At 47.4% G+C, this 27,500-nt stretch overlaps 1 protein-coding gene across 1 annotated transcript in view; it reads right to left on the reverse strand.

Moving 5' to 3' along the window:
* LOC129714168 (RNA-binding protein Nova-1-like) overlaps positions 1 to 27,500 on the reverse strand; it is a 111,889-nt gene that overhangs the window by 68,109 nt on the left and 16,280 nt on the right. Inside the window, 1 exon segment of the mRNA XM_055663670.1 lies at positions 7,760 to 7,903. Within this exon segment, the coding sequence (XP_055519645.1) occupies positions 7,760 to 7,903 (144 nt within the window).

The following is a 27,500-nucleotide window of genomic DNA, read 5'->3' on the forward strand; positions in this document are numbered from 1 at the left end:
TCCAGTTTTACATACAGACGGGACCTCATTGAGATGCAAATCTCCCTGGTATTCGAGAGTCTCCACACAAGCCCTTGCATAGAAATCTCCTCTCAGTTCCCTTCACTGAATTCGCAGGCTGGCCGCTCAAAGAACCAGGAGACAATGGGGATATGGGCCATCTGTCCATATTCATTTAGTTTACTTTAGAGATACAGTATGCAAACAGGCCCTTCTGTCCACCCAGTCCACACCGACCAGCGATCCCCGCACACTAACACTATCCTACACACACACACACACTAGGGACAATTTACAATTTTCCAACAAACCGCAGGAAACCAGAGCACCCAGAGAGAACCCACACGACCACAGAGAGAACGATACAAACTCCTTCAGACCAAATGAATGAATGAAAACTTTATTGTCATTCAGATATACACCTAGACACAGTGCACCTTGAACAAAATTTCGTTGCATTTGACTCTCCAAAAATCAGGTAATAGTAAAAAGTGCTAGGTGCGTCCATAAAAATGCCTCATGTGCATGGTTCTGTAAAATAAATATATATAAAAAGTTTTTTAAAAGAGTCGATATTTAAAAAGTTCTAGCCTCGGTTTTGTTGATTGTTCAGTAATCTTATGGCCTGGGGGATGAAGCTGTTGCAGAACCTGGTTGTCCCGCTCCTCATGCTGCGGTACCTCCTCCCAGAGTTAAGCAGTATGAACAGTCCAAATTGTGGGTGTGTGGGGGCTCTGGTAATGCCCTTAGCTAAAGAAGGGTCTCGACCCACAACGTTACCCATTCCTTCGACTCAAACTTCAAGTAACCCTTGCTTTCCCTCTCCATCCCTCCCCACCCTAATTCTACGACTAGTTTCACTGCCCTCCTGATTAACAATGATCCTTGATCTGTCCCCTTTGATCTCTCGTTTTCACACCTCACCCTTCCATATCTCTATGTCTCCCTCTCCCCTGACTCTCAGTCTGAAGAAGGGTCTCGACCCGAAATGTCATAGAAAACATAGAAAACATAGAAATTAGGTGCAGGAGTAGGCCATTCGGCCCTTCGAGCCTGCACCGCCATTCAACCGCCATCCAACTCAGTATCCCGTACCTGCCTTCTCTCCATACCCCCTAATCCCCTTAGCCACAAGGGCCACATCTAACTCCCTCTTAAATATAGCCAATGAACTGGCCTCAACTACCCTCTGTGGCAGAGAGTTCCAGAGATTCACCACTCTCTGTGTGAAAAAAGTTCTTCTCATCTCGGTTTTAAAAGATTTCCCCCTTATCCTTAAGCTGTGACCCCTTGTTCTGGACTTCCCCAACATCGGGAACAATCTTCCTGCATATCCATTCATCCATTCATCCATTCCTTCTCTCCAGAGATGCTGCCTGCCCCGCTGAGTTACTCCAGCATTTTGCTTCAACCGACAAACCTGCATGTCTTTGGGATGTGGGAGGGAAACCGGAGCGCCCGGAGGAAACCCGCTTTGATCCAGAGCTCGGGTGCAGTATGTGGGAGTTTCCTCCAGGGGAGATCACGCAAACTCCACACAGACAGCACCCGAGATCACGATCGAACCAATCTCTTTGGCGCGGCAAGGCAGCAGCTCTACCAGCTGTGTCACCCGAATCCTACTAACTCAATCTGAAGAAGGGTCTCGACCCAAAACGTCACCCATTCCTTCTCTCCAGAGATGCTGCCTGTCCCGCTGAGTTACTCCAGCATTCTGTGTTATCTACTAATTCAAACATGAATCTCAATATTTATCCTAGCCACATTCCCCATCAACTGGCCACAGTTTCTATCGCTCTGCTTCAAGTTGGGGAGAATGTCCCAAAGTCATGTGTGCTTGCATGGTGCACAGCCCTCTGTATATTACCCCTTGCAACGAGAATCACAGAGGGAGCTGATGGGAATATGGGGAGAATAAATGGCATTATTGGAGGATCGGTGCAGACAGGAGCTCGATGGGCTGAAGGGCCTCTTTCCATGTGATCGTTTAGTTTAGTTTAGAGATACAGCACAGAAACAGGCCCTTCGGCCCACCGAGTCCGTGCCGACCAGCGATCCCCGTACACGAAGACTGCCCTGCACACTAGGGACAGTTTATCAAAGCAATTAACCCACCAACCTGTACGTGAGGTGGGGGTGGGAACCGGAGCACCCGGGGGAAACCCACGTGGTAACGGGTAGACAGACACACAGAGAGAGACAGAGAGACACAGACAGAGACAGAGAGACACAGACAGAGACAGAGAGACACAGACAGAGACAGAGAGACACAGACAGAGACAGAGAGACACAGACACACACAGACAGAGACACAGACAGAGACACAGACAGACAGACACAGACACAGACACAGACACAGACACAGACACAGACACAGACACAGACACAGACACAGACACAGACACACAGACACAGACAGAGACACAGACAGAGACAGACACACACACAGACACACACACAGACAGACACACACACACACAGACAGACACACACACAGACACAGACACACACACAGACAGACACACACACAGACAGACACACACACAGACAGACACACACACAGACAGGCACACACACAGACAGGCACACACACAGACAGGCACACACACACAGACAGGCACACACACACACACACACACACAGACACACACACACACAGACACACACACACACAGACAGGCACACACACACACACACACACACACACAGGCACACACACAGACACAGACACAGACACTTAGAGACACACACGCGCACACACAGACAGACACACAGACAGACACACAGACAGACACACTTAGAGACACACTTAGAGACACACACAGACAGACACACTTAGAGACACACACACACAGACACACACACACACACACACAGCACCCATGTCAGGATCAAACCTGGGTCTCTGCTGCTGTAAGGCAGCAACTCTACCATTACGCCACCATGCCGCCCCAATATATCTCATCTATTTGACACAAACGTTGCAGGTTCAAGACCCGCCCCAGACACTGAAACACAAAATCTAGGCCAACATTCCCCGAGCACAGCGGAGAGAACAAGGCCACACATAATTCATCACACAAACTAGGGCTGTATTCCCTGGAATTTAGAAGGCCAGTTATTAAAATAAAAAATTCAAGATATTAAGGGTGACTGCTGAGGTGGATAAAAATAACCGATATCGGCAGCTTAGAGAGACAGAGACGAGAAAGAGATACAAAAGAAATCAGAGCCAAATATTTAGGAGTCAAGTTGAGAAAGAGGGATGGGTATATGGAACGAGCAGCCAGTGGAGGTAATTGAGGCAGGTACAATAGACAATAGGTGCAGGGGTAGGCCATTCGGCCCTTCGAGCCAGCACCGCCATTCAATGTGATCATGGCTGATCATCCCCAATCAGTACCCCGTTCCTGCCTTCTCCCCATATTCCTTGATTATTAAGAGCCCTATCTAGCTCTCTCTTGAAAGCATCCAGAGAACCGGCCTCCACTGCCCTCCGAGGCAGAGAATTCCACAGACTCACCACTCTCTGTGAGAAAAAGTGTTTCCTCGTCTCCGTTCTAAATGGCGTACTCCTTATTCTTAAACTGTGTGTGTGGCCCCTGGTTCTGGACTCCCCCAACATCGGGAACATGTTTCCTGCCTCTAGCGTGTCCAAGCCCTTAACAATCGTATATGCTTCAATGCGATCCCCGCTCATCCTTCTAAACTCCACAGAGTGTACAAGCCCAGCCGCTCCATTCTCTCAGCATATGACAGTCCCGCCATCCCGGGAATTAACCTCGCAGCGCCGGAGACCCGGGGTTCGACCCCGACGGGTGCTGTCTGTACGGAGTTTGCACGTTCTCCCCGTGAGTTTTCTCCAAGATCTTCGGTTTCCTCCCACTCTCCAAAGATGTACCAGTTTGCAGGTTAATTGGCTTGCTGGATGTGTAAATTGTTCCCATTGCGTGTGTAGGATAGTGTTAATGAGCGGGGATTGCTGGCCAGTACGGGCTCGGTGGGCTGAAGGGCCCTTATCCGCGCTGTATCTCTAAACTAAACTGATCACGAAGGGAGGGAGGGAGATTGAACCCACCACCACAATTTAACGGACATCAGATTGTGGTGGGTAATTGCTCATTTTAACTCGGAGATTGATGGTTTTGCGTTACATAGAAACATAGAAATTAGGTGCAGGAGTAGGCCACTCGGCCCTTCGAGCCTGCACCGCCATTCAATATGATCATGGCTGATCATCCAACTCAGTATCCCGTACCTGCCTTCTCTCCATACCCCCTGATCCCCTTAGCCACAAGGGCCACATCTAACTCCCTCTTAAATATAGCCAATGAACTGTGGCCTCAACTACCCTCTGTGGCAGAGAATTCCAGAGATTCACCACTCTCTGTGTGAAAAAAGTTCTTCTCATCTCAGTTTTAAAGGATTTCCCCTTTATCCTTAAGCTGTGACCCCTGGTCCTGGACTTCCCCAACATCGGGAACAATCTTCCTGCATCTAGCCTGTCCAACCCCTTAAGAATTTTGTAAGTTTCTATAAGATCCCCTCTCAATCTTCTAAATTCTAGAGCGTATAAACCAAGTCTATCCAGTCTTTCTTCATAAGACAGTCCTGACATCCCGGGAATCAGTCTGGTGAACCGTCTCTGCACTCCCTCTATGTTACCCGGGGGTACCAAGGGACATGGGGAAAAGAGCCATTTGTGGAGTCAGTTCATAAATCAATCCTGATCGCACCTAACGGTGAAACAGAAAGAAGAATTCCCCCTTGTGTTCCAAGCTTCCGGGACTGGTCGGGCAATGACAGAGAGAGGAAACACAAGTTTCCACTAACACGTCGACTCTTCCTGTCCTGTTTCACGAAGGGGAACGCATGAATTGGCAGCAAAATCAAGAGTTGGCCATTTGGAGGCTCACTTAAACATAGAAACATAGAAATTAGGTGCAGGAGTAGGTCATTCGGCCCTTCGAGCCTGCACCGCCATTCAATATGATCATGGCTGATCATCCAACTCAGTATCCCGTACCTGCCTTCTCTCCATACCCCCTGATCCCCTTAGCCACAAGGGCCACATCTAACTCCCTCTTAAATATAGCCAATGAACTGTGGCCTCAACTACCCTCTGTGGCAGAGAATTCCAGAGATTCACCACTCTCTGTGTGAAAAAAGTTCTTCTCATCTCGGTTTTAAAGGATTTCCCCCTTATCCTTAAGATGTGACCCCTTGTCCTGGACTTCCCTAACATCGGGAACAATCTTCCTGCATCTAGCCTGTCCAACCCCGTAAGAATTTTGTAAGTTTCTATAAGATCCCCTCTCAATCTTCTAAATTCTAGAGAGTATAAACCAAGTCTATCCAGTCTTTCTTCATAAGACAGTCCCGACATCCCAGGAATCAGTCTGGTGAACCGTCTCTGTACTCCCTCTATGGCAATAATGTCCTTCCTCAGATTTGGAGACCAAAACTGTACGCAATACTCCAGGTGTGGTCTCACCAAGACCCTGTACAACTGCAGTAGAACCTCCCTGCTCCTATACTCAAATCCTTTTGCAATGAAAGCAAAAGGATTTGAGTATAGGAGCAGGGAGGTTCTACTGCAGTTGTACAGGGTCTTGGTGAGACCACACCTGGAGTATTGCGTACAGTTTTGGTGTGGTCTCACCTGTACTGAGACCACACCAAACAACGAACAGGACTGGCGGAGAGTGATAGTCTTTCGTGAAGGATGTCGATGCGCTGAGGTGGGGAAGATGTTTCTTCTCCAGAAGTGTGAAAACACACACCTCCAGATTCAGGCAGTTCTTGGTCCTCCAAAATATTCCAAATTGAATTTAAACTGGAGGTGGTGGAGGGAGGGAAGTTGCTTGGGCAGTCTGCACCCTAGCAGCATAAACATTGACCTCCAATTTCCGGTAGCCCTTGCTGTTTCCTCCCCTTCTCAGCTCTCCCTCAGCCTCCTCCTCTTCCTTTCTCCTTTCTCCTCCCTGCCTGTCCCGCTGAGGTACTCCAGCATTTTGAGTCTATCTTCGGTTTAAACCAGCATCTGCAGTTCCTTCCTACACATTGCAAGTTCCTTGTCTATCACCAGGCAATGGAATTCTCTGCCATAGAAGGCAGTGGAGGCCACTTAATTGCATATATTCAAGAGAGAGTTTGATAGGGTTAACAGAATCAGGGGATAGAAACATAGAAACATAGAAATTAGGTGCAGGAGTAGGCCATTCGGCCCTTCGAGCCTGAACCGCCATTCAATATGATCATGGCTGATCATCCAACTCAGTATCCCGTACCTGCCTTCTCTCCATACCCCCTGATCCCCTTAGCCACAAGGGCCACATCTAACTCCCTCTTAAATATAGCCAATGAACTGTGGCCTCGACTACCCTCTGCGGCAGAGAGTTCCAGAGATTCACCACTCTCTGTGTGAAAAAATGGGGAGGTATGGGGAGAAGGCAGGAACGGGGTACTGATTGGGGATGATCAGCCATGATCACATTGAATGGCAGTGCTGGCTCGAATGGCCTACTCCTGCACCTATTGTCTATTTTCCTAAACAAGTCTGCTCTGCCATTCAATCATGGCTGTCTATCACTCCCTTGTGGCCTGTTTTCTTTGCTTCTACGTTTCTAATTCTACAATTCAGCTCTGGGTGTCTGGTGGGATGGTATGAAGGCATCGTACACTCCCTAATCAGGGGCAGGAGAAAGGGAGGCTGACTCAGTATTAATCCATACTCTCCCTGCCCTGGGACTGCTGGATGGGATATTGTTGTGGAGGCTTCACTGATTAGTACGGGTGTCAGAGGTTATGGGGAGAAGGCAGGAGAATGGGGTTAGGAGGGAGAGATAGATCAGCCATGATTGAATGGCAGAGTAGACTTGATGGGCTGAATGGCCTAATTCTGCTCCTATCACTTATGAGCTTTGAACTTTATTTAATCTGACTTTTTTGTGCTAAATATTGTCCCATTTATGTTTGCATTGTGGACTGTTTGATTGTTTTCATGTGGTGTTGTTTTTAAAACTGTGTAGCTTGATGATTGAATGCATTTGATGGGCCGAATGGCCTAAGCCTTGCCCCTCAAGCCCTTTGATCACCATCCCTCAAGGCTGATGCCCCCAGTGGAAGGGAGGCCATTTTACACCTTCTTCTTCTTGTCCTCCTTGGTCCTCCAAATGGAATTTAAACTGGAGGTGGTGAAGGGAGGGCTTAAGCCAGAGAGGGTTATTGGGAAGAAAGAGCTACTTTAAATGTAGTTGCATCTGGTTGGGTAACTATAGTTGGGTGGAGATTATTCCATGCTTTAATTGTGCGGGGGAAGAACGAATTGCTGTACACGTCTGTCTTTGTAGCTGGGATCACAAATTGGATCCAATGCCCTCGTCTGCTCCTAATTGGGTTTGGGTTTGGTGTAGGTCTTGTAGTCTATGTCGAGCTGACCATTTAACATTTTGTACAAACAGGTCAAACGGTGAGCTTCACGTGTGTGTGTGTGTGTCTTGGAGAGGGTTCCACCCCGACCAGAGAATTCAGAAGTTTGGTGACACTCGCTTCTCTCTCATAGGTGTTAGTAAAGCGTTCCACATGGATCATGTCATCCCAATCCTGGAGCCATCTCAAGACAACAAAACCACAGCAGTGCGCTAGTGGTCGGCACAACCAGGGGGTTGATCCACGAAGGACCACTTGCACCGTGGATCGGCTCAGCGAGACCTTCCCCCACTCCCCGTACGCTCTCAGCACGGACCGCAGGACTCACCAGGGTAGAAGTCTTTGGATTTGGACAGCTTGATGGTGGCGCCCGTCTCCTTCTGCAACTGGACGATGGTCTGGCCTCCCTTGCCGATGATCGAACCAGCAGCGTAACTGGGAATCAGGACCTTCATGAAAAATTCGCCTTCTTCTGCAAGAGATCAGAGCACATCAGCAGTGAGCCTCATTGTCGGCAACTCGTTCTCAGTTTCCAGTTTCAGTTTCGCTCATTGTCAAAGACGGACAGAAAAAAAAAAAAATGCTGGAGTAATGCCCCTGTCCCACTTAGGAAACCTGAACGGAAACCTCTGGAGACTTTGCGCCCCACCCAAGGTTTCCGTGCAGTTCCCGGAGGTTTTTGGTCAGTCTCCCTACCTGCTTCCACTACCTGCAACCTCCGGCAACCACCTGCAACCTCTGGGAACCGCACGGAAACCTTGGGTGGGGCGCAAAGTCTCCAGAGGTTTCCGTTCAGGTTTCCTAAGTGGGACGGGGGCATAACTCTGCGGGACTGGCAGGCAGCATCTCTGGAGAGAAGGAATGGGCGACGTTTCGGGTCGAGACCCTTCTTCAGAGTGAGAGTCAGCCTGAAGAAAGGTCTCGACCCGAAACGTCACCCATTCCATCTCTCCAGATATACTGCCTGCCAGTCCCGCTGAGTTTCTAATGATCAATCTGAAGAAGTCCCGACCTGAAACATCGCCCATTCCTTCTCTGCAAAGATACTGCCAGTCCCGCTGAGTTACTCCAGCATTTTTTTAAATCTATCTTCAATGTAAACCAGCATCTGCAGTTCCTTCCCACACATCTAGTTTATTGTCACATGTACCGAGATACAGTGAAAAGATTTTCTCGAAACAATATCAGATTACAATCGATCCATTTACAGTGTACAGATACAGGATAAGGGAATAGAAATGTTGCTGTGGGAATATAGATTTAAGAGTGTGGAGCGATTGTTACACGGGTTTGTAGAACTGCTTCTGTGACTAACAGTCGCATGGGTATGGGTGCCAGATTTTCACCTAACCCACAGCTACCAATGGCCTGTTTCCTTTACCATTGTTACTTTTTTGTATATCTTTAATTAATTTGTTCCACATATCTCCACATCGTCTATATCTCATTTCCCTTTCCCTTGACTCTCAGTCCAAAGAAGGGCCAATAGACAATAAGTGCAGGAGTAGGCCATTTGGCCCTTCGAGCCAGCACCGCCATTCAATGTGATCATGGCTGATCATCCCCAATCAGTACCCCGTTCCTGCCTTCTACCCATATCCCCTGACTCCGCTATCTTTAAGAGCCCTATCTAGCTCTCTTGAAAGCATCCAGAGAACCTGCCTCCACTGCCCTCCGAGGCAGAGAATTCCACAGACTCACAACTCTCTGTGAGAAAAAGTGTTTCCTCGTCTCCGTTCGACCCGAAAAGTCACCCGTTCCTTCTCTCCGATCCATTACTATGTTGAGTTACTCCAGCATTTTGTGTCCATCTTCAATGAAATTCTATCTTTCAGCAGATGAACAAGTGTGCAGGCACAGTACACGATAAATAATATGATACACATACAAAGTTCAATAAATAACAACCCAATATAGTGCAAAACAAGGCAAAGCCCAACGTCTTAAGACAATCCATCCTTTAGTCGGTTGAAGTGTTCAACAGCCTGATGATTCAGGAGACATTTCTTCTCTCCAGAGATGCTGCCTGTCCCGCTGAGTTACTCCAGCTTTTTGTGTGTAGCCACAATTGAATGATGGAATAGTCTTGATGGGCCGAACTGCTCCTATTACATGAACTTATGAAAAGTTGTGCATTCACCAAATCTATTCCTCTCATGAGCTCGTACACCTCTATAAGATTATCTATGCACTCCAAGGAATAATGTCCTAGCCTGCTCAACCTCTCCCTACAGCTCAGGTCCTGGCAACATCTTCATAAGCTCACAATGGAAATAACTTCTCCTGATTTATCAAAACAAACCTAATTTTGAATCCTCTCTGCTCCAAGTCACTCATCCCTGGACCCATTCCAGTGAATTGCCTCTTTCCAATTTTTTGACATCCTTCCTGGTGTGAGTGCTGGAATTGGACCAAAACTAGTTTGGTTCAGTGATGCATCACGGAAACAGGCCATTCGGCCCACCACGCTCGCACTGACCAGCGATCCCGGCATATCAACACTACCCTACACACACTAGGTACAGTTCACATTTACACCAAGCCTATTAACCTACAAACCTGTATGTCTTTGGAGTGTGGGAGGAAACCGAAGATCTCGGAGAAAATCCATCTACACAGGTCATAGAAACATAGAAAATAGGTGCAGGAGTAGGCCATTCGGCCCTTTGAGCCTGCACCACCATTCAATATGATCATGGCTGATCATCCAACTCAGTATCCTGTACCTGCTTTCTCTCCATACCCCCTGATCCCTTTAGCCACAAGGGCCACATCTAACTCCCTCTTAAATATAGCCAATGAACTGTGGCCTCAACTACCTTCTGTGGCAGAGAATTCCACAGATTCACCACTCTCTGTAAATTTTTTTTTTCTCATCTCAGTCCAAAAAGATTTCCCCATTATCCTTAAACTGTGCGACCCCTTGTTCTGGACTTCCCCAACATCGGGGAACAATCTTCCTGCATCTAGCCTGTCCAACCCCTTAAGAATGTTGTAGGGGTTGGACAGGCTAGATGCAGGAAGATTGGTCATGGGGAGAACGTACAAACTCCGTACAGACAGGGGTTCTAGTGGGAATTGAACCAGGGTCTCTGGCGCTGCAAGGCAACAATTCTTCTACTGCAACACTGGAGTGATAAAACCTGCCTTTATTACCATTCAATCACGGCTGATCTATCTTTCCCTCCCAACCACATTCTCCTGCCTTCTCCCCACATCCCCCGACTCCTGTACTAATCAAGAATCTATCAATCTCCACCTTAAAAAATATCCACTGACTTGGCCAATGAATTCCACAGATTCACCACCCTCCGACTAAATAAATCCCTTCTCATCTCCCTTCTAATGGTACGTCCTTTTATTCTGAGGCGATGGACTCTGGTCCTAGACTCTCCCACTAGTGGAAACATCCACTCCACATCAACCATATCCAGGCCTTTCACAGTGTGGGGAGTCACATAGAAACTGGGCCCTCTGATCCAAGAGGGTTAGTCTGAAGAAAGGCTTCGACCAGAGGCGTCATCTATCTGTGATCTCCAGAGATGCTGCCTGACCAGCTGAGTTAATCTAGCACTGTGCATCTTTTCATGGCTTTTCATCTAACAATTCTGTTTCCTTGTGATCGCTGGGAAGAATATCCTTTTACATTCTAGGTCATTACCCAAATTGCCAAACCTAACTTAGGCTTCCTTTCATCGGTAAGAGAGCAGTCCTGACCTCCCATCTACCTCAGTGGAGGCCACAGAAGGCTGTGGAGGCCAAGTCAATGGATATTTTTCTGGCAGAGATAGATAGATTCTTGATTAGTACGGGTGTCGGGGAGAAGGCAGGAGAATGGGGTTAAGAGGGAGAGATAGATCAGCCATGATTGAATGGCAGAGTAGACTTGATGGGCTGAATGGCCTAATTCTGCTCCTATCACTTATGAGCTTTGAACTTTATTTAATCTGACTTTTTTGTGCTAAATATTGTCCCATTTACTGTTTGATTGTTTTCATGTGGTGTCGTTTTTAAAACTGTGTAGCTGGCAAACAAAAGGTTTTCACTGTATCTTAGTGCAGGTGACAATTATAAACCAAACTAAACATTTTAATTCCACAGTCAATTAAAAGATCCGAACTACGGTCCCCTGGTTAAGAGTCCAGGCCTCTGGTAAATAATCAGAGCGCCAACAGAAGAAAAAGGTAGGAAGATTTTTCCTTTTCTCCTCAAACAAAAGACCACATCAATAGCTCCACATCCTCCTGGGGTATAGGCAGAAACCGCTTACCCGAACAGATCACAATAGGCTTTACAGGCCTGCGTAACCATGGCAACACAGGTAGGCCGAGGCAGCCTACTGAAGCAGTAATTGTGAATTCCAAATCCCTACAAGGCGAGTTTGATTAAATTCAACAATAGCACCTAAATTGAGAAGTGAACCGTTGCACATTGCAGAGAAGATACGCAAAATTGTGGGGGGGTTAAGAAGGGACACACAGTGCTGGAGCAACTCGGCAGGGCAGGCAGCATCTCTGGAGAACAGGGATGGGTGATGTTTCTGTTCGGAACCCTTTATTAGACCCAGACTCAGGTCACATAGAAACATAGAAATTAGGTGCAGGAGTAGGCCATTCGGCCCTTCGAGCCTGCACCGCCATTCAATATGATCATGGCTGATCATCCAACTCAGTATCCCGTACCTGCCTTCTCTCCATACCCCCTGATCCCCTTAGCGACAAGGGCCACATCTAACTCCCTCTTAAATATAGCCAATGAACTGTGGCCTCAACTACCCTCTGTGGCAGAGAGTTCCAGAGATTCACCACTCTCCGTGTGAAAAAAGTTCTTCTCATCTCGGTTTTAAAGGATTTCCCCCTTATCCTTAAGCTGTGACCCCTTGTCCTGGACTTCCCTAACATCGGGAACAATCTTCCTGCATCTAGCCTGTCCAACCCCTTAAGAATTTTGTAAGTTTCTATAAGATCCCCTCTCAATCTCCTAAATTCTAGAGAGTATAAACCAAGTTTAATAATAAGGGGTCGGCCATTTAGGACTGAGAGGAGGAAAAACTTTTTCACCGAGGTTCCGCCCGACAGTCCCCTCGACCCGAGTAGTAGCGGTCAAATACGGGACAAGGGCGGTCCCGGATGGGACAAACCAATTTAGCGCAATATACGGGATGTTCCGGCTAATATGGGACAGTTGGCAACCCTTTGTGTGGAAAAGGTTACCCCTCACATTCCTATTCAATCTTTTCCCCTTCACCTTGAACCTATGTCCTCTGATCCTCGATTCCCCTCAACTTAAGAGCGCATCAGCGTCTCTTCTTCCTGAGGAGACTGAAGAAGGTCCATCTGTCTCCTCAGATCCTGGTGAACTTCTACCGCTGCGCCATCGAGAGCATCCTTACCAACTGTATCACAGTATGGTATGGCAACTGCTCTGTCTCCGACCGGAAGGCATTGCAGAAGGTGGTGAAAATTGCCCAACGCATCACTGGTTCCACGCTCCCCTCCATTGAGTCTGTCCAAAGCAAGCGCTGTCTGCGGAGGGCGCTCAGCATCGCCAAGGACTGCTCTCACCCCAACCATGGACTGTTTACCCTCCTACCATCCGGGAGGCGCTACAGGTCTCTCCGTTGCTGAACCAGCAGGTCCAGGAACAGCTTCTTCCCGGCGGCTGTCACTCTACTAAACAACGTACTTCGGTGACTGCCAATCACCACCACCCCCCGGACACTTATTATTATTTATTCAAATCATTTGCTATGTCGCTCTTCAAGGGAGATGCTAAATGCATTTCGTTGTCTCTGTACTGTACACTGACAATGACAATTAAAATTGAATCTGAATCTGAATCTGAATCTTAAGGCAGCTCAAGTATCGGCCTGGGATCTGAAGCAAATGTGCTGAGCGGATTCAGAACCTCTGGTGCAGCCCACTGCTTCGTTCATCAACGCAAAAGGCGCAGAGCTTGGAACAAAGTGCGCGTCTGTTTATTCAAGGGCTCTTCACTGTGTCTCTGGACCCGCCAGAGAGCTGCCCGTCACATGGCAACCCCTTAGAGGGCTGAGAGCCTTGAAGTAACAACCCATTGTTCACGACCAAATAACCAACTAACTTGAAGAAACAAAGAACTGCAGAGTCTGGTTCATAAATGAAAGGGGCCAAAGCACTGGAGTGACATCAGCGGGCAACTCCGGAGAACATGGACAGGTGGAGAAACTAAAGAACTGCAGAAGGGCCTCGACCCGAAACGTCACCCATTCCTTCACTCCAGAGATGGTGCCTGTCCCGCTGAGTCACTCTCTGCAGCTTTAGAACTGCAGATGCTGATCAATACACAAAAGGAATAGAAACAATTAACTGAAGTGGCGTTACAGGTAGATAGGGTGGTCAAGAAATCTTTTGGCCCCTCGACTTTCATCTGTGAGGTCATTGAGTACAGAAGTTGTGTTATTATGTTACAGCTGTACAGGACCTTGTATGAGACCGCATTTGAAGCGTCATAGAGTCTTACAGCATGGTAAGACTTCAGCCCAACTTGCCCACACCGGCCAACGTGTCCCATTTACACTAGTCCCCCCCCGCCTATGTTTGGCCCATATCCCTTTAAACCTTGGTGGCTCAGCACTTCAACTCCCCCTCCCATTCCCAATCCGACCTCTCTGTCCTGGGTCTCCTCCATGGCCAGAGTGAGCAACACTGGAAATTGGAGGAACAGCACCTCATATTCCGCTTGGGGAGCCTGCATCCGGCGGGCATGAACATTGAATTCTCCCAATTTTGTTAGCCCTTGCTGTCTCCTCCCCTTCCTTAGCCCCCGAGCTGTCTCCTCCCATCCCCCAGCCTCCTCCTCCTCCTTTTTCCTTCCTTCTCCCCGTCACCCCCTATCAGTCTGAAGAAGGGTCTCGGCCCGAAATGTTACCTATTTCCTTTGCTCCATAGATGCTGCTGCACCCGCTGAGTTTTTCCAGCATTTTTGTCTACCTTCCCTTTAAACCTTTCCTATCCATGTCTAAATATTTCTTTTTTTTTTAAATTTTAATAGAAGTACCTTGTAGATACCTAATATATATTGACATGTTACATTTTATGTAAAGATTCTTTTTTTTTTAGCAGTAAAAGAAAGAAAAGAAAGAGACTAGTAGAAAAATAGAGAAGTGCGTGATACCGAACAGTGAGAAGATAGAAGATGGAAAGAAGAAAAGAGAAAGAATAGAGAGATAGAGAAAGAAGAGATAGAAAACAGGAGATAGCTATTTATTATTCTTGACCACCCTTCATCCGATGCTGAAACGGTCTAAATATAACGTCTCAAACATCACGATAGTACCTGCCTCAACTACCTCCTCCAGCAGCTCGTTCCACACACCCAACACCCTTTGTGTGAAAAAGATACCCTTCGAGTTCCTATTAAATCTTTACCCCCTCCTCACCTTAAACCTATGTCCTCTGGTTCTCGATTGCCCTACTTTGGGCAAAGGATATTTGCCCGATCTGTTCCTCTGATGATTTTGAACACATCTCTGGAGAAACAGGATGGGTGACGTTTCTGGGTCGGGACCCTGTCCTACAAAGTCAGACTATACAAAAGATAGACACAAAAAGGCTGGAGTAACTCAGCGGGACGGGCAGCGGTAGAGTTGCTGCCTTACAGCACGGAAACAGGCCCTTCGGCCCACCGAGTCCATGCTGACCAGCGATCCCCGCACATTAACACTACCCTACTACACTCGTACCAAGCCACTTAACCTTCAAACCTGTACGTCTCTGGAGTGCAGGAGGAAACCGGCAATTTGAGCGCCCTGGAGAGGAAAAGACTACAAAAAGTAGTAAACACTGCCCAGTCCATCATCGGCTCTGACCTCCTTTCCATCGAGGGGATCTATCGCAGTCGCTGCCTCAAAAAGGCTGGCAGTATCATCAAGGACCCACACCATCCAGTCCACACACTCATCTCCCCGCTACCTTCAGGTAGAAGGTACAGGAGCCTGAAGACTGCAACGCCCAGGTTCAGGAATAGCTACTTCCCCACAGCCATCAGACTATTAAACCTGGCTCGGACAAAACTCTGATCATTAATAACCCATTTTCTGTTATTTGCACTTTATCAGTTTATTTATTCATGTGTGTGTATATATTTATATTATGGTATATGGACACACTGATCTGTTTTGTAGTAAATGCCTACTATGTTCTGTGTGCTGAAGCAAAGCAAGAATTTCATTGTCCTATACAGGGGACACATGACAATAAACTCACTTGAACTTGAACTTGAAACCAAAGAACTCAGAGAAAACCCAGGCAGGTCACGGGGAGAACGTGCCAACTCCGTACAGACAGCACCTGTAGTCGGGGTCGAACCTGGGTCTCCGGCGCTGTAAGGCAGCAACTCTACCACTGCGCCCTGATGTTGACGGGGACGTTGGAAAAAGTGCAACACATTCCTCCAGTGTTTTACCCGCAAGGCAAGAGTCTATTAAACACAGGTCTTCAACTTGCCAGCTGTCACCAAGCCTGTAATTACAGGCTTTGTATCAATTATGGGGAAGGAATTGAACGCACTCGAATCAGGTCCGTAAGCCAAGCTGCGGCTGAGATTGTGCATTTCCCACCGAGATCTTGCAGGGAGTCCAAAGCAACTTGTTCTTACTTTGTGCAGTAGTGCAGCAAAACCTGCAGCCTGTAGACCCATCGACATTGAACCTCACCGGGAGATGTTGCACGCGCGCGCACACACACACACACACACGGGAAAGGTTCACTCACTCTTCAAAGCTCATCCTGGCTGCTCTTCAGCCACGAATCCAAATCTTAGAACACGGAAACAAACCTGCGCGTGTGTCGGAAGCAACTGCAGATGATGGCTTACACCGAAGGTGGACACAACATGCTGGAGTAACTCAGTGGGACAGGCAGCATCTCTGAATAGAAGGAATGGGTGACGACACAGGTCTGCACTGTCCATGGGCAGTCACTGCCTCAAAAAGGCAGCCAGCATCATCAAGGACCCACACCATCCAGGCCACACACTCATCTCCCCGTTACCTTCAGTTAGAAGGTACAGGAGCCTGAAATCTGCAACATCTAGGTTCAGGAATAGCTACTTCCCCACAGCCATCAGGCTATTGAACTCAACTCAAACAAAACTCTGAACATTCATAGCCCAATGCACTTTATCTGGGACGACAGATGGCACAATGGGCTAAGTGTTCGGCTGGCGACCGGAAGGTAGCCGGTTCGAATCCCGCTTGGAGTGCATACTGTCGTTGTGTCCTTGGGGCAAGACACTTCACCCACCTTTGCCTGTGTGTAAATGTAATGTAATTATGTGAAGCACTTTGGGGTCAATGCAAGTTGACTAAAAATGTGCTATATAAATAAGATTATTATTATTATTATTATTATCTGATTATTTATGTGTGTATATATATTTTCAATAGTATATGGACACACTGATCTGTTCTATATTTATGCCTACTATATTCTGCTGTGCTGAAACAAAGCAAGAATTTCATTGTCCGATCTGGAACACATGAGAATAAACTCTCTTGAATCATAAATAAAGAAGTCAAAACATCAATTCAATAAATCAAAACATCAAGACAATAAGTCAAAACATCATACAGCGTTGAAAGACTTATTGGATAGGCTTGGTTCTTCTTCTTGGTCCACCAAAATATTCCAAAGGGAATTTAAACTGATGGTGGCGTAGGGTGGACTTGAGCAAAAAAGGGTTCTTGGAGAAGAGCTACATTAAATTTAGTTGTGTCCAGTTGAATAACTATGGTAGGGTGAAGATTACTCCATGCTTTAATTATGTGGGGGAAGAATGAACTGCTGTACACATCTGTCTTGGTAGCTGGTATCTCAAATTAGATTGAATGCTCTCGTCAGCTCACAATAGGTTAAGGTTTGGGTATCTATGGCGAGCTGACCATTTGACATTTACATGAGCTTTACATGTGTCTAGGAGAGGGTTCCACCCCGACCAGTGAATTCTGAAGTTTGGTAACACTCGCTTCTATCTCTCTCTCTCTCACACACACATAAATATTCGTAACAAATCCAGCTGTGGGTCTTTGGACATGTTGGATGGGAGAAATGTTTCTATTTGTGTATGGGGTCCCATGCTGCAACTGCTTAGTTCCAAATATGGTCTAACGAGGGTGAAGTATAACTTTTCCTTGATAGAAGTTGAATAATGATGGAAGTTTGGTCTCAGAAAATTTAGGACACCTGTTGCTTTAGATGTTCCCCGCTTGCATTGTTTTTCTCAGGATGTCAGAGACTTATAGAAGGGTCTCAGCCCGAAATGTCACCCGTTCCTTCTCTCCAGAGATGCAGCCCGTCCCGCTGAGTTACTCCAGCATTTTGTGCCCGTGGCAGAATTCATTTTCTCCTCATTCGGGCTCTTTCTTCACCAGCTGCCGCCTGCCCGGCAGTGTCTAACTGCCGCTGGACAATAGGTGCAGGAGTGGCCATTCGGCCCTCTGAGCCAACACCGCCATTCAATGTGATCATGGCTGATGATCCTCAAACAGTACCCTGTTCCTGCCTTCTCCCCATATCCCCCGACTCCACTATCTTCAAGAGCCCTATCTACCTAGCTCTTGAAAGTATCCAGAGAACCGGCCACCACCTTCCGAGGCAGAGAATTCCACAGACTCAACACCACTCTGTGAGAAAAAGTGTTTCCTCGTCTCCGTTCTAAATGGCTTGCTCCTTATTCTTAAACTGTGTGTGGCCCCTGGTTCTGGACTCCCCCAACATCAGAAACATGTTTCCTGCCTCAAAATGTTTCAAACCCTTAATAATCTTATAAGTTTCAATAAGATACCCTCTCGTCCTTTCGAAACTCCAGAGATAACCTTGTGAACCCACGCTGCACTCCCTCAATAGCAAGAATATTGGTTTATTCCTGTGTCCTTCTCCAATGCAGTCATTGCAAACAGCAAACAGCAACCAACACACACACACGTACACACATACACACACACACGTACACACACACACGCACACACACACACACACACACACACACACGTACATACACACGCACACACACACACACACACACACACACACACACACACACACACACACACACACACACACACACACACACACGTACACACACACGTACACACACACACGTACACACACACACACGTACACGCACACACACACACACACGTACACACACACACACGTACATTACTTCTCCAATTGACCCTCACATCAGTCTGAAGAAGGGTCTCCTATTTCCTTCGCTCCATAGATGCTGCCTCACCCGCTGAGTTCCTCCAGCATTTCTGTCTACCTTCAATTTTATAGCATCTGCAGTTCCTTCTTAAGCACGCAAAAAAACATCTGTTTAAGAAGGAACTGCAGGATGCTGGAAAATCAATTTTTTGAGTACCACACAAAAAAACCTGTTCTCTCATCTGAATGATAAAAGTCATTGGTCCCAACGCAGCCATCAGTCAGCCCCGTAAAAGCAATTATTAACAGCTCATTAACGGGGAGATCTGGGCCTTTTCGCTCAGTACCGCTAAGCCAATCCTTACCCCTCTTTTGAAGACTCCGAGAGAAACAGCCAGCGAGAGCAGGGGTAACAGTGACATGGCAAACACACTCACCAGCTGCCCACCGACTTGCAGTAGCAGCAGAACAGTGTTAGGGCAGCTTTAGTGAAAGGCTAGTGTAGCATAGAAACATATTTGCCGCAACCCTGCTTATAAATGTGCTCAGGAAATATACTCTAGTGAGCATCGCTCTGTGGAATTAGAAATGGTCTGATCTTAACAACATATAAGATTGTTAAGGGTTTGGACACGCTAGAGGCAGGAAACATTTTCCCAATGTTGGGGGAGTCCAGAACCAGGGGCCACACAGTTTAAGAATAAGGGGTAAGCCATTTAGAACGTAGATGAGGAAAAACCTTTTCACACAGAGGGTTGTGAGTCTGTGGAATTCTCTGCCTCAGAAGGCGGTGGAGGCCAATTCTCTGGATGCGTTCAAGAAAGTTGGATAGAGCTCTTAAAGATGGCGGAGTCAAAGGACATGGGGAGAAGGCAAGAACGGGGTACTGATTGTGGATGTTTCTATGAGCCCCTCCCCGCACACTAACACTACCCTACACACACTAGGAACAATTTACACACAGAGAGTGGTGAATCTCTGGAACTCTCTGCCACAGAGGGTAGTAGAGGCCAGTTCATTGGCTATATTTAAGAGGGAGTTAGATGTGGCTCTTGTGGCTAAGGGGATCAGGGGGTATGGAGAGAAGGCAGGTACAGGATACTGAGTTGGATGATCAGCCATGATCATATTGAATGGCGGTGCAGGCTCGAAGGGCCGAATGGCCTACTCCTGCACCTAATTTCTATGTTTCTATACACTTATACCAAGCCACTTAACCTACAAACCTGTACATCTTTGGAGTGTGGGAGGAAACCGAAGATCTCAGGGGGGAAAACCCATGCAGGTCACGAGGAGAACGTGCAAACTCCGTACAGACAGCACCTGTAGTCGGGATCGAACCCTGGTCTCTGGCGCTGCGAGGCAGCAACTCTACCGCTGCTGTCCTGACATCGACAAAGATAGATACCAAATGCTGGAGTAACTCAGCGGGAATGGGAGCATCCCTGGATAGGACATTATAACACCATCCTACTCACAGACATTCCTTCCATCCAGAGATGCTGCCTGTCCCGCTGAGTTACTGGATCTAAGTAACCCTCTTATCGAATTTACCTCAGTATATACAAACCAACAATCAGCTGGAGCTAAGCAGTTGAATAGCCTCCCACCTCATAATCAGACTTAATGCAATTATCAATTAAGTGAGCCCTTCCTTAAGCTTATTAATTGCAAACCTGATACATAATCTTCTCCGGACAGTCAAACTCTGTGGGATTTCCTGAATGTTAAAAACCCTTCACCGCGAGTGAAGTTTCGATTAGAGATACAACGTAGAAACAGGCCATTCAGCCAACCTGTCATTTTTTTTTTTAAATAAAAATTTTCGATAAGAAGATTGCCACAGAAGGCCAACTCCGTGGATATTTTTGAGGCGGAAATTGATTGATTGTTGATTACATAGAAACGTAGAAAATAGGTGCAGGAGAAGGCCATTTGGCCCTTCGAGCCAGCACCACCGTTCATTGTGATCATGGCTGATCGTTCCCCATCAATAACCTGTGCCTGCCTTCTCCCCATATCCCTTGACTCCACTAGCCCCTAGAGCTCTATCTAATGCCACTGTCCCACTTAGGAAACCTGAACGGAAACCTCTGGAGACTTTGTGCCCCACCCAAGGTTTCCGTGCAGTTCCCGGAGGTTTTTGTCAGTCTCCATACCTGCTTCCACTACCTGCAACCTCCGGCAACCTCCTGCAACCTCCGGGAACCATGGGTGGGGCGCAAAGTCCCCAAAGGTTTCCGGTTAGGTTTCCCAAGTGGGACAGGGGCATAACTCTCTCTGAAATCCATCCAGTGATTTGGCCTCCACTACCCTCTGTGACAGGGAATTCCATAAATCCCCTGCCACATAAGTGCGGGTGTTAGGGGTTATGGGGAGAAGGCAGGAGAGAGAGAGCGAGAGATAGATCAGCCATGATTGAATGGCTGAGTAGACTTGATGGGCCAAATGGCCTAATTCTGCTCCGATGACAAGAATTCATGAACCAACGTCATTGGAATCTAACTATCGAGCGAGCATAAGCCCCTCCCTTGGCACAACATGCAGGTCCAATTACCAGTGAGTTGCTGGCATGAAAAACCAGAACATAATGCCGTTTAACGGCTCTCAGAGAGGGAAAACATAGAAACATAGACAATAGGTGCAGGAGTAGAGGCCATTCGGCCCTTCGAGCCTGCACTGCCATTCAATATGATCATGGCTGATCATCCAACTCAGTATCCTGTACCTGCCTCTCTCCATACCCCCGTTCCCTTTAGTCACAAGGGCCACATCCAACTCCCTCTTAAATATAGCCAATGAACTGGCCTCAACTACTTTCTATGGCAGTGAATTCTACAGATTCAGATTCCACAGATTCACAGATTCTGTGTGAAAAATATTTTTCTCATCTCAGTCCCAAAGGATTTCCCCCTTATCCTTAAACTGTGTGACCCCTTGTCTTGGACTTCCCCAACATCGGGAACAATCTTCCTGCATCTAGCCTGTCCAACCCCTTAAGAATGTTGTAAGTTTCTATAAGATCCCCCCTCAATCTTCTAAATTCTAGCGAGTACAAGCCGAGTTTTTCTTCATATGAAAGTCCTGCCATCCCAGGAATCAGTCTGGTGAACCTTCTCTGTACTCCCTCTTTGGCAAGAATGTCTTTCCTCAGATTTGGAGACCAGGATTTAGAGCACGACACAGAATAAAGTCACTATTTTACACCGAGCCAATCAACCTACAGACCTGCACGTCTTTGGAGTGTGGGAGGAAACTGAAGATCTCGGAGAAAACCCACGCAGGTCACGGGGAGAACGTACAAACTCCGTACAGACAGCACCCGTAGTCAGGATCGAACCCGGGTCTCCGGTGCTGCAAGCGCTGTAAAGCATCAACTCTACCACTGCACCACCTTGGCCGTCCACAGAGAGCCGGAGTTCTAGATATTAATCAAGGGACTGAGTCTGGCAATAAAACTGGGCAAGGAGAGGAGGGGAAAAAAAATCAAATCAAATGATGGCTTTATGATAATTTCCTGGCCAATTTTCCCCGAGCCTCCTTTCGAAGGAGCCATGATGTCAACTTCTGATCTTCATCCAAATCCCAATTACTGTTGAAAATGATGATAAGGACTTTGGCCAATCAAGGCAATTGGTTTTTTGGCAGATGCCCAGGACAGAGATTTCCTATTAGATCTACACTCAACATTTTTGTGAAAAATCACTGCTCTTTACCCAGTGTTGTTCTCATGTAGGTGGTCTCTGTGAAGAAAGGCCCCAACCCGAAGCATCACCGATTTCTTTCCTCCACAGATGCTGCCTGACTCCTTGAGTTACTCCAGCTTGTTGTGTCTCTCAGGAGTAAAGATGACTTGGTTGCAGTTTGTGTGGGTTTTTTTTATTGTTGAGGTGGATGATGAGGTCAATGTTAAAAGGGGTCACGGTGGCGCAGCGGTAGTGTTGCTGCCTTGCAGCGAATGCAACGCTGGAGACCAGGGTTCGATCCCGACTACGGGGTCCTGTCTGTACGGAGTTTGTACGTTCTACCCGTGACCTGCGTGGGTTTTCTCCGAGATCTTCGGTTTCCTCCCACACTCCAAAGACGTGCAGGTTTATAGGTTAATTCAAGTCAAGTTTATTCGTCACATACACATACGAGATGTGCGGTGAAATGAAAAGTGGTGATGCTCGCGGACTTTGTGCAAAATACAAACAACCAAACAAACAGAAAGGAACAGAATCACAGGTAGACAAAAATGCTGGAGAAACTCAGCGGGTGCAGCAGCATCTATGGAGCGAAGGAAATAGGTAACGTTTTGGGCCGAAACCCTTCTTCAGACTGATAGGGGGTGGCGGGGAGAAGGAAGGAAAAAGGAGGAGGAGCCAAAGGGCTGGGAGGAGGAGCCCGAGGGCTAAGGAAGGGGAGGAGACAGCAAGGGATAACAAAATTGGGAGAATTCAATGTTCATGCCCACCGGATGCAGGTTCCCCAAGCGGAATCACAAAATCACATATTCTTTTTCATATTCAATATTGTAGGCGGGAGGTAAAAAGGGAATTTTTTTTTTAAAGAAAAAGCTGAAAAGTAATTGGCTTGGTAAATGTAAAAAAATTGTCCCTAGTGTAGTGTTAATATGTGGGGATCGCTGGTCGGCACGGACTCGGTGGGTTGAAGGGCCTGTTGCCACCCCAAATGTCAAACTTTGATATCCTGACCCCGGTTCTAGACACACCAACTAGAAGAATGGGGTTGAGATGGAAAGATAGATCAACCGTGATAGAATGGCGGAGTAGACTCAATGGGCTGAATGGCCTCCTTCTGCTCCTATCCCTTCTGAACCTGTTGCACAGAGAAGTAATCCTCTCCCCCCCCCCCATCCCATTCCTGAAAGACCTGGCATTGAACAAAATGCAGAGGATTTTGGTTTTAAGGGACTGTAGTGTCTTATTGGTGACCAACAGCCCATAGAGACACCAGTAAACCACAGTTAATCTTTCGAATATAAAATGCTTTGGACTTTTGCTCAAGTCTGTTCAGTACTCTGCACGTCACTAGAGAGATGGACATAATCAATTATTAAATTGATTTTCTAACATGATTAGAGTTTACAATGAAATATCTCGTCAATAAAATATTTATGCCGCTAGTCCAGTCAAACGCAAGGCAGGAGCCACGGCAGCCTTCAATAAAGTTTCGGGGAAGATTCTTTACAAGTGTAGCAACACCATCACGTCCTTGTAAAGACGTCCGTGGTCGGAGAGCCGAGCGCTGCTTCTGGTTTCTCGGAAGCAAAGAGCGAGCTTATCCCTCCAGCCTTAACATCCGCCCACGATGTGCAAATTCTTCCCCGTCCAAGCTCCTGAGTTGTGGCGCAGCGGTAGAGTTGCTGCCTCACAGCGCCAGAGGCCCAGGTTTGATCCCGACTGCACGTGCCTTCTGTACGTTCTCCCCGTGACCGCGTGGGCTGCCTCCCACACGCCAACCACGTGCAGGTTTCGTGGATTAATTGGCTTCAGTAAATTGTCAACGGCGTGCCGTATAGGACCAGTGTACAGGTGATCGCTGGTCAGTGTGGATGGGCTCAGTGGGTCACAAGGCCTGTTTGCAAGCAGTATCTATCTCTAAACTAAACTAATGAGCCCTTGTCCATCATTCCACTGCAGGTGGCTATCTGGACCCCAGGATCTGGAAGCAGAGGTTAGAAATAGAAAGGTCTATAGGCAGCATGGGGGAAGTTAGAAATAAAGAGAGTCTGAAGAAGGGTCTCAACCCGAATATCACCCTTCTTTCAGAGTTTGTTTGAAGCCGTGTTTAATGGCCTGATGCCTGTGGGGCAACAGGAGCTAAGCAATAGGAAATAGGCAACGTTTCGGGCCGAAACCCTTACGGGTTTCGTCCCGAAACGTTGCCTATTTCCTTCGCTCCATAGATGCTGCCTCACCCGCTGAGTTTCTCCAGCATTTTTGTCTAATCTACAAACCTGTACGTCTTTCGAGTGTTGGAGGAAACTTGAAGCCCCCTGGAGACGTCACCTATCCATTCCCCACCCACCGATGCTGCCTGACCCGTTGAATTACTCCAGCACTTTGACTTTTGCTCAAGGTTCCAGCATCTGCAGTTCCTTGCGGCTGCTCTTTGATCAAGTTATTGGACGTGGCTGAGAGTCACAGAGACATGCAGCACAGAAACAGGCCCTTCGGCCCGACCTGTCCATGCCGACCAAGACGCCAGATCTAAACTAGTTCCATCTGCCTGCATCTGCCTGCCGTATCCATCTGAAAGTTCACTATCCCTGCATCTGTCCAAATGCTTTGATAGCATTTGCCTCAACTACCTATTTTGACAGCTCGTTCCGTTTACCCACCATTCTGAGTGGAAAAGTTGACCCTCCAAATCATATGATGAAGGAATGGATCGACTGGGCTTGTACTCACTGGAATTTAGAAGGATGAGAGTGGATCGTATAGAAACATGTAAAATTCTTAAGGGGTTGGACAGCCTAGATACAGGAAAAATGTTCCCGATGTTGGGGGGGAGTCCAGAACCAGGGGGGGGGTCACAGTGTAAGAATAAGGGGGTAGGTGGGGATGATCATATTGAATGGCGATGCTGGCTCTAAGGGCCAAATGGCCTACTCCTGCACCTGTTGTCTATAGGCCATTTAGGACTGAGGTGAGGAAAAACCTTCTTCACCCAGAGAGTTGTGAATCTGTTCTCTCCAGAGATGCTGCCTGGCCCGCTGAGTTACTCCAGCACTTTGTGTCGTCTTCCACCAGTGTATGGACTGCATTCCGATGCCATGCTTTCAAATTTGTCACAATGCCCCCAGAGGATTAGTTAATAAACCGTGAGACAGAGACTTCAAGCGATCTCAGTCCTGCACTGCTGTTGCCCGTGTAGGTGGCTGAAACAGTCACCTGGATATTGGTGGTTTAACGGAGAGGTCAGACTGAAACAGAGGCACAGGGCAGAACTGGATACTGAGTGAGGCAGAGTGTCAGATTCAGATTCAGAGGCAGAGTGTCACAAAGAAACAAAGAAAATAGGTGCAAGAGTAGGCCATTCGAGCCAGCACCGCCATTCAATATGATCATGGCTGATCATCCAAAATCAGTACCCCCGTTCCTCCTTTCTTCCCATATCCCTTGATTCCGTTAGCCCCAAGAGCTGAACCTATCTCTCTAATAACCATATAACCATATAACAATTTACAGCACGGAAACAGGCCATCTCGACCCTTCTAGTCTGTGCCAAACACATAATCTCCCCTAGTCCCATATACCTGCGCTCAGACCATAACCCTCCATTCCCTTCCCATCCATATATTGAATCTCTCTTGAATATATACAGTGAATTGGCCTCCACTGCCTTCTGTGGCAGAGAATTCCACAGATTCACAACTCTCTGGGTGAAGAAGGTTTTTCCTCACCTCAGTCCTAAATGGCCTATAGACAACAAGTGCAGGAGTAGGCCATTTGGCCCTTAGAGCCAGCACCGCCATTCAATTTTCCCCACCTACCCCCTTATTCACGCTCCTAAATCGCCTGGATAGAACATAGAAAGGTGCGCAGGAGTAGGCCATTCGGCCCTTCGAGCCTGCACCGCCATTCAATATGATCATGGCTGATCATCCAACTCAGTATCCCGTACCTGCCTTCTCTCCATACCCTCTGATCCCCTTAGCCACAAGGGCCACATCTAACTCCTTCTTAAATATAGCCAATGAACTGGCCTCAACTACCCTCTGTGGCAGAGAGTTCCAGAGATTCACCACTCTCTGTGTGAAAAAAGTTCTTCTCATCTCGGTTTTAAAGGATTTCCTTAAGCTGTGACCCCTTGTTCTGGACTTCCCCAACATCGGGAACAACCTTCCTGCATCTAGCCTGTCCAACCCCTTAAGAATTTTGTAAGTTTCTATAAGATCCCCCCTCAATCTTCTAAATTCTAGAGAGTATAAACCAACAATGGGAACATTTTTCCTGTATCTAGGCTGTCCAACCCCTTAAGAATTTTACATGTTTCTATACGATCCACTCTCATCCTTCTAAATTCCAGTGAGTACAAGCCCAGTCGACCCATTCCTTCATCATATGAATTGGAGGGTCAACTTTTCCACTCAGAATGGTGGGTAAATGGAATGAGCTGTCAAAGAAGGTAGTTGAGGCAAATGCAATAAAAGTATTTGGACAGATGCAGGGATAGAGAACTTTCAGATGGATAAGGGCCAAATGCAGGCAGATGGAACTAGTTTAGATCTGGCGTCTTGGTCGGCATGGACAGGTCGGGCCGAAGGGCCTGTTTCCGTGCTGCATGTCTCTGTGACTCTCAGCCACATCCAATAACTTGGTCAAAGAGCAGCCGCAAGGAACTGCAGATGCTGGAACCTTGAGCAAAAGTCAAAGTGCTGGAGTAATTCAACGGGTCAGGCAGCATCGGTGCGGGGGAATGGATAGGTGACGTCTCAGGGGGCTTCAAGTTTCCTCCAACACTCGAAAGACGTACAGGTTTGTAGATTAGACAAAAATGCTGGAGCGGGTGCAGCAGCATCTATGGAGCGAAGGAAATAGGCAACGTTTCGGGACGAAACCCGTAAGGGTTTCGGCCCGAAACGTTGCCTATTTCCTATTTCCTATTTCCTATTTCCTATCTCCTGTTGCCCCACAGCCATCAGGCCATTAAACACGGCTTCAAACAAACTCTGAAAGAAGGGTTTCGTCCCGAAACGTTGCCCATTTCCTTCGCTCCATAGATGCTGCCTCACCCGCTGAGTTCCTCCAGCATTTTTGCCTACCTTCCATTTGCCAGCATCTGCAGTTCCTTCTCAAGCAGGTTCGTAGATGAATTGGCTTCTGCAAATTGTAAATTGTCCTCAGTGTGTGTGTGTGTGTGTGTGTGTGT

Source organism: Leucoraja erinacea, chromosome 38 (genome assembly GCF_028641065.1).
Source record: "Leucoraja erinacea ecotype New England chromosome 38, Leri_hhj_1, whole genome shotgun sequence".
NCBI classification, from domain to species: Eukaryota; Metazoa; Chordata; class Chondrichthyes; order Rajiformes; family Rajidae; genus Leucoraja; species Leucoraja erinaceus.